Source organism: Octopus sinensis, linkage group LG5 (assembly GCF_006345805.1).
Source record: "Octopus sinensis linkage group LG5, ASM634580v1, whole genome shotgun sequence".
Classification (NCBI taxonomy): Eukaryota; Metazoa; Mollusca; class Cephalopoda; order Octopoda; family Octopodidae; genus Octopus; species Octopus sinensis.
In genome coordinates this window covers 25033018-25046663 of record NC_043001.1, presented here as the reverse complement: position 1 = coordinate 25046663, position 13646 = coordinate 25033018, and the positions used below count along the sequence as shown (strand labels likewise).

The 13646-nt window shown below is 31.0% G+C and overlaps 1 protein-coding gene across 1 annotated transcript in view; it reads right to left on the bottom strand.

Annotated features, from left to right (window-relative positions):
* Positions 1-7804: 7804 nt before the first annotated feature.
* Positions 7805-13646, bottom strand: part of LOC115211754 — a 749350-nt gene continuing 743508 nt past the window's right edge. The window contains exons 25-27 of the mRNA XM_036503111.1: positions 11864-11915; positions 11275-11412; positions 7805-8906 (exon numbers count right to left, since the gene is read on the bottom strand). Of these exons, the coding sequence (XP_036359004.1) occupies positions 8805-8906; positions 11275-11412; positions 11864-11915 (292 nt within the window). The 3' untranslated portion in view covers positions 7805-8804. The remainder of the gene's footprint in view (positions 8907-11274; positions 11413-11863; positions 11916-13646) is intronic.

Sequence of the window (13646 nt, the reverse complement as noted above, 5' to 3'; positions counted from 1 at the left end):
GGATGCTGATTTCAAAAATGAAATCCATTTTGCTAGTTGTGAGAGAAGAAAATACAAAAGCAGTCCTGATGTCTTCTGCTATAATTGTAGACATTACACTTTACATAGGCAGCGAAACAAAATCACAGATTTTGTGAAGAAAGTTTACATTGGCATGAAACTGGGTGATCAAGACAAGGCTTGGACACCTCATATAATGTGTAAAACATGTGTTGAAACACTGAAACAGTGACTGTTTCAAATACTTAAGCAAGAAGATTTTAGCTTTGTTGGTGTGTTTGATGGGTCTCAAATTAGGTGGTACTTTATTTTACAGATCTTAGAAGTATGAACAGCAGAGTCAGCCTCAGTGGAATTTAACCTATAGCTCTAATTATATACCACGAGGCAGTTTGTTCAACACTCTGATGATACTTCTGATAGAAAATGCTAGCTGAATTTTAAAAAATGATAGGGAAAATCAAAGTGAAAATAGTCAATATCCTAAGTGCTTATTCTATAAAATTGTGTAACAAACCCAAGCAGAAATTGGAAACTAAGGCAGGAAAATAGGGGCCAGGAAGAAAGAACAATTTATAATTTTAGTAAACAAATTGGTTCTAGAATTTCGTGTTTATAATCTGTTCCACCAAATACAGAGACTACAGTTGTGCGGGAAAAATAAAATTTGTAAAACTCTAATTTGAATTCTACTATTTTATCAAGAAATGCTCAAAAAGGTTTCCTTTGGATCCATTATAGCAAATGTTATGAATAACTTTAAGTGGGTTTTATTTCTTCCTGGAATCACATTTTGTAAGTTATGAGTTGTATGGTTAATAGACTGTTATATAAAGGGGGGATTACACAATTTATAAAAAATATATATTTGTAATTTTTGTTAATATTTTATTAAACCCACCCCCATCTCCTATGCCTATATGTGAAATTAAAAGTATGGCTGTGTTTAGATGTAATTTTATTAATATTTTTGAAAACTTCTTGTAATCAATTTAGTTATTTTGCACAAAGAAATAGAAAATTATAAGAAAGCAAGAAATATGAATAGAATAAAACATAAACACAGTTGTGTTTTAATTTCACATATTAAGACATATAAACATATGTTTTTTTTTATTTTTTTATTTTTTAACTTTTTTTGTATAATTTTAACATTTTGAAGTGTATTTTCAAAGTAGATTAGCTCACAACTAAAGAAGAAAAACTAATATCAGAAATAATGAAGGAAAGCAACACTTTTTATGTATTTAAATATTTTTGCTTGGGACAAATAGAAAAATAAATGAAAACCAACAGAAAAACAAAAAAACAAACTCCCCTTAAGTTCTATTTAAAAAATTCAATAATTTTCTTATTGACATTTTAGTTTTGTAAATAGATATGCCAAAATAAATGAAGCTTAGAGTAAACACCAGTAAAAAAAATAATATGAAATATTCTCTTTTAATGTATTTAGAGATAATATTATTAAATAAGAACCAAAATTGGGGACATTAAAAAAATTCTTAGACTTAATCTAACTATAAATCTGTTAAAATATTGAGTCAAACTGTAATGAAACAATGCAACCATCTTTTCAATTATTTAACAAAAGAGATTGATTGTCATTTACTTCCATGTATTTACTGTCACTTATATGAACTATTAAATTAAATTAAATTAAATTAAATATGTAAACCTATTTGAACTACTTCCTTTTAATTTTATAACACATTTTCTTAACAAAATATTTACATATTAATTGCTGCAAAGGCAAGAAAACACCTTGGTGGATGAAGGCATAAGAAGAGTCAAAATAGTAATAAATGGTTGCAGAACTTGTATTCTATTGTCCCCATGGATGTCAGTTTGGAAACTCTTACATCTTGAGGTTAAAATACATTTAAATATATTAACATCTTAAATATCTAATTTCAAGTTTTCTTCTCTCGAGAATCTAAAACAGGATATGATAAATTAAAAAGTAGTTTTTTTTAGATTCATAAGAAACCTAGAGAATCTTCAGCAAAGGAAATAAGTGAAAATCAACTAAGTTTACAATTTTACATAGATATATCACTGTAGAACCTTTAATAGTGTTCTTTACAATATACTCCTGTAGAGTATGATTAAGAATGTAAGGATGAAAGAGTTTTCACTGTATTTATACAAATTACAAACACAAACTGTTATGCATGACTTAATTAGTATACATAGTTTTACAGTTACATGAATATCTTTGTATTTGGATGCAAATATATAACACACAAACAAATTTATGTGCATGTATGCTTATATTCAAACTTGTGTAGGTGAATTTATATGGATATCAATATTTTATATAAATTTATATTCACATAAACCAAACAGGCAGTAACTTCAGAGAGGGCAGAGTGATTGTTTTGCTGGTTGGGGTAACTAAAAGAAATTAATGAATTAAATTAGGATTTAAACTACAATAGCTGGCAGAAAAGAAATATTAGCTTGTGGTTTCTACCAAGCATCAAATATTATATTTGAAATCAAATAAAAATAAACTTAAAATCTCCCAAAACTATCAGACTGGAGGTATTGTATCAAACAAATGTACTGCAAATAGAATACTGATATTTAATGAAAAATAAATAATCTTTAATGTTTCACAAAATTAATGTAGGTTACGTGCCTTGTTACATTAAAAACAGAGAAATATTATTGTGATTAAGGAAACACTTAAAGCTTTTGGATATCATGAAAATTCAGCTAATCAGCTTTTTCACAGTTTGAATATCTTACTGAAGAAACATGCAATAAAGTTTTATAAAAATGTGGCACCAAAATAAATCATTTTAGTAAGCTAAAAAAGGAGGTAATTTACAAATTATTTGTCATTTAACAAGACTTAAATCAGTCAATGATTATAATGATGAAAACCATCTCTTAAGAGACTGTACTAGTATTCTACAAGACAATTTTGAAAGTATGAAGGCAAGAATTGCAACATATTCTGTTAAGACTGAAAATTGTTTGGGCTCTAGAATAATAAGTATTTATGGGATAGAGTTTAATTCTTAGTATGTGAGCAGTTAAGTGAGTTATTAGAAACTCAGTATTGTGTAGTGATTTTTTGGCAGAATGACAAGGACCAGATCATAAGATGAAAAATGTAAAAGTATTTAGGTGTAGTCCCTCAAAATAAAGCCTATGGATTACTAAAGATAGCTTGCTAAATACAGTAGATAGCTTCTACAACCTATGGTGGCTAGAAAGTGAAAGTGTAAGGTTTATGTAAAATGAAACAGTTCAATTGAAAATTAAATCGATGCTCTAGATTTTATGATTTTCTCTATCCCTCTCTTGCTCATGCTAATATCTTTGTATATGTATTTTCACATCTCTAGTGTAAGCTTAAATGTATGTTACTATATTTTGTTAGCTTGTCTTTGGCCTGTATTGCATTGCATATTTGTTAAACATTATATATATCATTGTGTACTATATTATTGATTACATAACAGGTCAGAATATTTCATGTCAACTACTGCCTTGTGCAACAGTCAGCACGAAACTGGTAGTGACACTCTGACTAATTATATGTCCTAATCATCAATATACTGCTCGATTTCAGATATTGTGTGTGTTTTTTTCTGACTTATGGACATCTGATAATATAATTATTATCATTTAGATGTGTGCATGTATATGCACATATTTATCATTATATTATTTTGCAGGGGAAAATAAAGACACATTTGTTCAAATAGTATCCACAAAAAAGGAAATTATCAACAAATATTTATAATTAGCAGTGGAAAACTGATTAACAATCAGGAGCATAGCCTGAGTCAAAGAATAATACTCTAAGATATTAATTGAAAGATGAAATAAATTTCTGGTATTTGTGTCTTTAAGCTTAAGGTTAAATAGTTTTTTGATGAAAATCCTAAACAATATTTTAATAGAAAGCAGTTGTAATAAGCCTCACCAAAAGGAACTTCCATTTAGCCAATGAAAAGTGTTAGTGCTTTCTGTAAGTCACATAAAAAAAGGATCACATTCATAATAGACCACTTTGCCAAAATATAAGTTAAGGCTGAAGTACAAAATCTATAGCAACGTCATTGGTATCACCAAATTAGATAAGAAAAAAACCCTTAATTTAGTTGTCAAAACCATTGTAATTAAAGAGAATGTGAAAAGAGCTGCCAAAAAGATGTAAATAAAAAGCCAGAAAATTCTGTTTGAAACAAAGATAAGTTGCAAAGAAATGTGTCTAACTTATAAATGTTAGCACCATTCTTCTGTTCTTTTAGAAATTCTCAGATTTATACAAATAATTTTTTCTGATTTTTCTTTGGCTCCATTATTAAAATTAAGTGAGTGACAATTTTAAAATGTTTCATATCTAAGAATTAAACTTATTGTTTGAAATACAAAAAAAAAAAACAAGAATTGTTTCACTCTATACTGTGTCCAAATTTACTCAGAGTTTCAGTCCAAGCTTAGTTAGAAATTGAGCAGTTTGAAACTTACTTCAAAGGGAACAACAGACTCTGACTTGCTGAAAACTGCTGAGAATTGGCTCGCTGTTCATCATATACAAAAATTTATTAAACAGATGATTAGGTTATAGAACAAATGCTTATGGTTTGAATAAAGTGAAAATTAAGAGAAATTTATTTAGATTTAGGTTGTTTGTTAAATAGCATGAATAAGTATTGCTTTAAAACTTACATCCAAAATATAGCAATATATATATATATATATATATATACAGTTCCTTGCTTTGGTTTCAAATATTATTATATAAACCAGTTTGTCAGCAAAATCAAACTGTTAAGAAATACCAGTCAACTTACTACTTTAGTGTGAGTTAGAGATATAGTGGCTATTATATATATGCCAAAAATACTGCATTTAGTTTTGAAATAATATTTAAATAGATTTCTATAAAACAAATTAATATCAGTAATCCAAGCTAAAGAATCTTGGATATATAAAAATGATTTTTCATTGTGGAAAAAAAAAGAAAAAATGGAAATAAAAATAAGAGACAAGTAAAACACATATATAAGTTAAAAATATTAAACAAGTCGAGAACATATAAAAACTTGTGAGTAGTTATCATTGTCAATAAAAAGAAAAGTTTTGATTAAGAATTGAAATTTACATGGATTATTGTAAAAAAATATGTTAAGTAGCTAACCTAATTAAAATAAACCAAATTTAAATTCGTGGCTGTTGTCTGTGAGTGTATATATACATATGATTAATCTTTGGACAAAAGAAGGATATTTGTATCAATGAGAAAAACTATTTCTATAAAATCAAAAGAATTATAATTGTTTTTCTTTCTGGGGAAACAAATCATTCAAGAAAGTGTTTCAGTTACTAAATTGTTTTGATTGATAGTTTAAAAACAAAAGTTGTTTGTTTGGAAATGTTTCTTCTTTTAAAACTCAGTCAGTATGTTAATGATTCTGAACTGATAACCAATGAAAACAAAGGTCTACATACAAATAAACAGGGAAAAAACCCCAAAATGGAAATATTGTTGAGGTAATCATTAACAAAATTAATGAGATATTCTCAGTTCTATTTATCAGAATGCTCAGAAATCTGTGGAGTTTACTTCAAAAAATGACTGATGTGCAGTGTGTGTGATATATATATATCTTTATAACAATAATCAAGGGTTTAGCAACAAGTTGCTTGACCACATACCGAAAATTTTTAGAAATAGCAGCCAAAAGTTTGCTATTTCTTTGGCTGCTATTTCTAAAATTTTCAGTATGTGGTCAAGCAACTTGTTGCTAAACCCTTGATTATTGTTATAATTATATATAAAAACTTTTGTATAAGTTTTTACCGAATATGGTTATTTTCCATACCGAAAACTGCTTGGTAAGATTTATTAGATTAATAATTCTTTACCCTATATATATATATGAGAGAGAGAGAAAGAGAGAGATGTAGATAAACATGCTTGGGCTTGATATAAAAAATATACATACATACACATGTAAAAATATATATAGGGATATACATACAGAGAGAAACAAAACCTGAAAATATTCAGAATATGAATACTCATGAAGCAATTAGGTCTTTACACAGAGAAGGGGAGATATTTCAAGACTTAGTTGTTTCTGGGTGCTCGGAATTATGTAATAGTTGTAATATGTAGATGGAGTGTGCAAAAAAGTCAAAGACATGCAACCAGTTGTAGATACATATAAATATTACCGTGAAACCTGTCTCTGTTATCAGGGTGGAAAGATCAGCAATGATGGAGGCCAGTTTTACAATAATGTTTATATGCATCCACTACTGATTGTATATCTTTAACTTTTTACTCACTTCATCTGCATATTACAACTGCTATGTAATCCTGAGCACCTGAAAACAAGACTTGAAATACCATGCCTTCTCCCCTTAGTTTTCTATATTCTTTGCACTCCATGTAAATTTGTTCCATAACTATATAAATATCTAGGGAGAGTTTACGAAAAAAACAAAATACGAAGACAGGTGGTGTACAAAACAAACAGATGTATTAGCATAATGCTCAGGAATAGAAAAAGTCTTTTACATTTCAAGCCTATGCTTTTCTACAGAAAGGGACACAGAAAAAACAAGGAGAGAAAAAAAATGTGTCTAGTGGCTAACGATATATCATGGTGATATAAATATCTATATGCTTATACATGAGTGTACATCTGAATATTTTCAGGTTTTGTTTCTCTCTGCATATATATCCCTGTATAAATATTTATATGTATATATGTATGTATATTTTATATATCAAGCTCAATGGCATGTATCTATATCAGTATCTCCATATCTGCTCACTTGGATTTCTCTTATAGTCACTCTTTACCTCACAGACTCACTTAGTCATTGATAAAGACTTCAGAGAGTAAGTTCAAATCATTTGAACACTTCATGTTTTCTGTATTAAGCATCTCTGTATTATACTGGCTGACTCTCTCTCTTTAAATATATATATATATATATATATATATATATGCACGCACACACATATACACTGTAAAAATTATTCAGTGATTAAATTTATAATGATTACTTACATGATTAAGTAGAGGTTAACTATTGATGATTTTATAAAGAATGGCCCCAGTATTACGAATGTTTAGCGTTGAATATTTTTTTTGTAAAAATGAAGTTATTTTAGGGATGTAGAATTGATTTTAGAGAATGGCTTTAGTTATTACATCTTTCAAGCAAATAACAATTTTGCTTTGCTTTTGTACACTTAAAATTTAACAACCCAATCAAAAAAAATCAAGATTGTAACATAAAAATAGAATATGGCCAAGATAGTGGTCATGCCAATCCTTGTTTTACTCTTTTGTTGTATTTGAAAATACTTTAGACTCTTTATTAGCAAACAAGTTTTCTTTTTATTGTGTTAGTTATTTTGAAAGGACTCTCATCTAATTTTGGAAATCCTCAGATTTTTTTAGAATCTAACAATGGTTCAAAGTATAGCAAAATTATGCTTGCCACTTTACATTTAGTTCTAAACTGATATTTAGAAAAGATCATATTTTTTTTAAAAATTCAAATTAAACACATTTTCTGTCGGTAGATAACTGTATTTTAATGATATACAACAAATAGATATTTCCCACTCTTTTATTTTTAAATAGCAACTTTTAAAAAAAGAATTTATCTTTTGTTTAAAGTTTTCTATATAATTTAACGATATTTATTTATTAATGCTGCATTTAAATTCTACTGAGGAAGAATATAAAATATTTCCAATGAAGATTATAATTTGGTTGTAGCATTATTTTTAAATATATCATAAATTTGAATCTAAAATTAGCTGGAATACTTAATCGCAGTAAGTAATTATTTTTTTAATAAACAGATATTAGCGAACTTTGAAATGCACTAAATAGGCAAAATTGAAGTAACGTGAGCAAAACTTTTGCTTTATGCTAATTTGATAAAGGTTTCAGATTTTAAATTTAACTTCTTCAATTCAGTCAAAGCATTAAAATGTGCCAACAACAAAGCACAAAAACAAAGCAAAAATAACAAGTTGGTTGGAAAATGTAATAATTGTTTCTAATGTAGGCCCAAGGCCACACATTTGGGGAAGTAGTTAGTTGATTAAATCAACCCCTGTAAAGTGCTCAGTTGGTACTTTATTTTATCAACCGAGGAGGGATAAAAGGCAAAGTTGACTTTAGCATGATTTGAACTCAGACCATAAAGAGCTAGAGCAAATTCCACAAGGCATTTTGTCAGACTTTGTAATGATTCTGTCAATCCCCCCACCCTTTTCATTAAAGCTGAATATGTTTGTTAATATTCTGAAATGGAAAATTATTTTATAATAGGATTGTTTTTCCATTTTTATTCCAAATTTATCTTGCAATCAATGCAAGTTAAAATAGCTAATATTTTGTCAATTTGTTATTCAGTTGGTAAGTAAATTTTAGCCAATGTATATATAACGAGGAGTACATTTTTAAGTAGCCTCATCAAAAGTAATTTAACAAGCAATATAATTTATAACAATATTTACAAAAATATAATTTCAATTATATTTCCTGTGCACCACATTTATTCTAATATGGTCATTCTGATAAACTGCCAAAATTGAAGAAAATTGTAGTTGTTATGCAAATCCTTCTCTTTGTGTTAAACTTTGACATAAAACTCTTCAATTGAGGAAGAAAAATATTAGACCTGTAAGAAAATGGTTACAAATTGAAACCTTGATAAAAACAATCTATTTTAGTATCAAGTAATGGCTGATTGAGTACTCTTAGTTTTAGAAAGATGCTCATAAAATCTATCTGGTATCTTTCTCATACTTCTAAAAGGTACTTCAGTGGACAGTTGGCTTGTCGGTTGTTCATGGACTTCACTAATATACTTCCGTTTAGTTCTTCACCCACTTGGAGAACAATCTATAAAAAAACAAGAAGAAATTGTGTAAAATTCGCTGATAAAGCAATGAATCCTACATTTACAGTATTGTAAACTTGCTTGTAAGTTGTTTGATGATCAGGTTGAATGATGTAAAATACAAGTTTAGCTATGGTCTACACAATTTAAAAAAAAAATCACGATCTCTGTATCTATTTAAATTCACCAAAGTTACAATGAGTGAAAGCCTGTATATCCAATTACACCAAGATTACCTACCCACCTATCTATTCTAACCATTCTTTAATTCTCTGATCTGACTTTTTGTGCTTCAAGTCATCAATCAGATATTTAAAATCTACAACTTAATCCAATACAGAGAATTTAGTCTTTATAGTTCCATTTAGCCTTCACATTCTACTCATTGATGTAGAAGGTGAAATCTTTGCCTGTTATCAGCAAGAACCAACTATTCTCTACCATAGCATCTGACTTTTCTATTGACATTCCCAGTACATTTGACCTACTTCATCTTTTTAACCAGTGTCTTCATCAACTCCAGTATTTGAATCTTTACTAATACTATATCCCACTTAAACATATTAAATATTTGGAGTCAATGAGAAAAGTATACAAAGCTGTTTGCTTTGTTATGAATAACAATTAAATCCCCTTTGGGTCATCTCTTATTTTGAAAGTGGAAAAACATATTGGACAATGTAGTCCTAAATAAACTAAAATAGACAGAATGGTCATGGGTGGAATATTTTTGATAATAGGTTTGTCTGATCAGTGCTGATCCTGAGGTGAACAACAAAATACTGAATATCAAACTTGCTGGTCATTCAAATTTGCCCACTGTTTGGCTCTTTGGTATGTTTATACAGATTATCTCTGACATCAAGTAAACTTCAGCTCAGTCTGTGCCAAAAATATAACTGATAATTTATTTTGTTATTACGTTTTTATGTCTGTTTTTCCATACCAGTATGAATTAGATGGATACTTATTACTGAAGCACTGTTTCTTACAGTCAGATATTCAAGTTTATTGGCAAGGAATGCCAGAAAAACCTCACTGTTTGTAGCTAAGTGTCTTTTTATGTGGAGTGCAGAATGCAAGCATTCACACACTCACATACAATGGACTTCAGAATATTTCTGTTTATAAAATTCACTCATAAGGCATTGGTTGACCTGCACCTATAATAAGTAATGTATTAAATATTCAATTGAATTGAATATAAAAGGGTTATTTGCTTTATGCTTACAAACTATAAGCAGAATTTGGAAAATCTTGACTACATATAATCTTTTACTTATTTCAGTCATTTGACTGTGGCCATGCTGGAGCACCGCCTTTAGTAGAGCAAATCAACCCCAGGACTTATTCTATGTAAGCCTAGTACTTATTCTATCAGTCTCTATTGCCAAACCGCTAAGTAATGGGGACGTAAACACACCAGCATCGGTTGTCAAGTGATGTTGGGAAAGACAAACACACACACACACACATATATATATATATATATATATATATATAATATATATATATATATATACACGACGGGCTTCTTTCAGTTTCCGTCTACCAAATCCACTCACAAGGCTTTGGTCAGCCCGAGGCTATAGTAGAAGACACTTGCCCAAGGTGCCACGCAGTGGGACTGAACCCGGAACCATGTGGTTCATAAGCAAGCTATTTACCACACAGCAACTCCTGTGCCTAGAAGTGAGTAAATATTCTAAAGGTCATTGAATTATATTAGGGATAGGTAAGGGACAGTTGATACCATGAACTCCAGGACTTGATTGGTACTTTGCTTTATCAATTCAAGAAGGTTTAAATGCAAAAGTATTTTGTTTGATACCTTAATTCTACCAGCCCACCACCATCATCATTCAACGTCTGCTTTCCATGCTAGCATGGGTTGGACGATTTGACTGAGGTCTGGCGAACCAGACTCCAATCTGGTCTGGCAGAGTTTCTACAGCTGGATGCCCTTCCTAACGCCAACCACTCTGAGAGTGTAGTGGGTGCTTTTATGTGCCACCGGCATGAGGGCCAGTTTGGTGGTACTGGCAACGGCCACGCCCAAATGGTGTTTTTTATGTGCCACCTGCACAGGAGCCAGTCCAGCGGCACTGGCGACGACCATTAATAATAATAATTGTTTTAAATTTTGGCACAAAGCCAGTAATTTTAGGGGATGTGAATAATTGATTACATCAACCCAGTACTTGATGGTACTTTATTTTATCAATCTTGAAAGAATGAAAGGCAAAATTAACTTTGATTGTATTTGAACTCAGAAAGTAAAGTTATAGGTGAGATGCTGCTAAACCTTTTGTCCAAGGTGCTAATGATTCTGCCAAGTATTTTGAAGAAATTTAAGAAAATTGGCTTTACCTGATCTTTGTGGAAACGTACATCAACAGCCCCTTCAGTAATATGAACTGGACTGGTAACTTGGAAAATTCGCTGACCTGGTTGAAGACGTTCTACATAGGCAGCAGGAAAATGTCCGACTTTACCATTACATTTACCCTGAAAATGGCAGAATCATAAGAATAATATGTAATTATAATTTGTAATTTTGATACATTCAAATTTTACTTTTCAGTTCTGTTGAATAAAAATAAATACATTCCCCAAAGCATTTTGGTAAGCATTTGAGCAGTAGCATATCTATTGTACCCATGACAACACTTTTGGCAACTTTTGATAAAAACAGATAAAAAGAAGATTAATCTGCTGTAAAGCTTACTATAATGCTATACATTTCTTTGGATTATCTAACTTCTTAAATCAAAGTCTTTATCCTTCTCTGTTAATGAATATTGATACATTCAATTGTTTCTCTCTGGGATTATCTCTCTCGCATTGTGCCTTTTTCTTTTGAAATTGTCAACATAACAAATCATACGTACACTAACATGCAACAGGATGTAAAGTCGTTAAAAAATGATATTTATATTTCTTTTGACTCATTACTTACTTTCCACCAATCTTTCTTGGAACTTTCGAGAACTGAAATACGCCATCCAGCTCTAAAAATGTTGAAAATAAAAGAATAATTTAAATTTGATAGGAGAGAGAGAGAGAGAGAGAGAGAGAGAGGAGAGAGAGAGAGAGAGAGAGAGAGAGAGAGTGAAAGTGAAAGAAACTAATCTGTGTGTCATATGTTCATTGAATAAGAAAGGTGGTTTGTATGCTATACCGTAAGATCAAAAAAGCAGTGTAAGAGCATCTTGCTGGGTATAGATGAACAGAGTATCTGGAAGATATTCACTGTAGAATAGAGGAACTAATCAATATCCCCCCCCACTCCATTTCAAGACAAAAGGCCAAGGATCTAAACAGTTGGAGATAGATGGTGGTAGTTCTGAAATTTAGAATATCTGGAAGTTGTTTTAGTAAATAATATACAAATGGCATGTAAAAAGCACCGTTTGAGCGTGATCGTTACCAGCATCACCTTACTGGCACTTGTGCCAGTGGCACATGAACAAAACATTTGAGTGAGGTCGTTGCCAGTGCCGCTGGACTGACTCCCTTGTAGTATATTTTTATACTTCTGTATAAAAATATGGCTACCAAAACTGTTTCACATGTACACATTTTTGTGTTAATGCCAATTCCATGGTCTAGCTCAAGTCTGTGATGCAGTCTTCTGAAGGTAATGCTTATATTTCCCTGTCTGTGTTGTGATTCATCATTCACATGGATGGAGAGAAAGCTCCTCAGATAGCAGAAGTTTTGCACAACATTCAATGCTTCTTTGCTATTTTTGTAATTGAGCCACGAACAGAAAACTTAGCTTTGATTAGAATATCATATCTGTTAGTGATATTCCAACCAAAAGATGAGCACCAGACACCACGGTGCATCACAACTTGGTTCCAAGTGACAGGGACATAAACACTGCAGCATCGGTTGTCAAGCGATGTTGGGGGGACAAACAGACACACATACATATACACACACATACATACATATACGACGGGCTTTCAGTTTCTGTCTACCAAATCCACTCACAAGGCTTTGATCAGCCTGAGGCTATAGTAGAAGACACTTGCCAAGGTGACATGCAGTAGGACTGAACCCAGAACCATATCGTTGGTAAGCAAGCTACTTACTACACAGCCACTCCTGTGTCTAAAAATGTGTGACGCTTACAGCATCTAGGTTTCCCAAGCGGTCACCCATCTAAGTACTAATTAGGCTCGACGTTGCTAACTTTAGTGATCAACGTAATATGGCCGTAAGCCATATCACATTGAAGACCATTTAGAGCTCAGTGTTTTATAGATGTTGGTGGAGTGTTAGCACCTTTGTAGAATGGTAGCCATGCCTTTTTGTAGTAGGTGTTCATAATTCATGTCACACCCAATTTCTACTGCTACTTCTAAGTTGCTGATTGGGTATAGTGGTGGGTATAACATGAGTACTGATCTTTGCTGATCAACTAAATATTGTCCAGATGGTGATGGGGGCTGGTTCTGTTTTACACAGTGTCAAGTGGTGAATGGCAGAACTGAAATGGGTGGGGGCAGCAGATGGATTGTGACAGCTGTTGTAGTCAGGTGTGAAGACAGATACAATATATTCAACACTCAATGGAATAATGTTTGGAAAATATTGATTTCATTCTAATGAATTCAATAGTGTTAGTCTATGTTTCTACTTGAATTAATTTAGCTTCCTTTTTAAAGAAAACTATTTGATTTTTCATCCAATTTTCTTTAAAAAATAATGTACTATTCTTGATTTGTCTTATA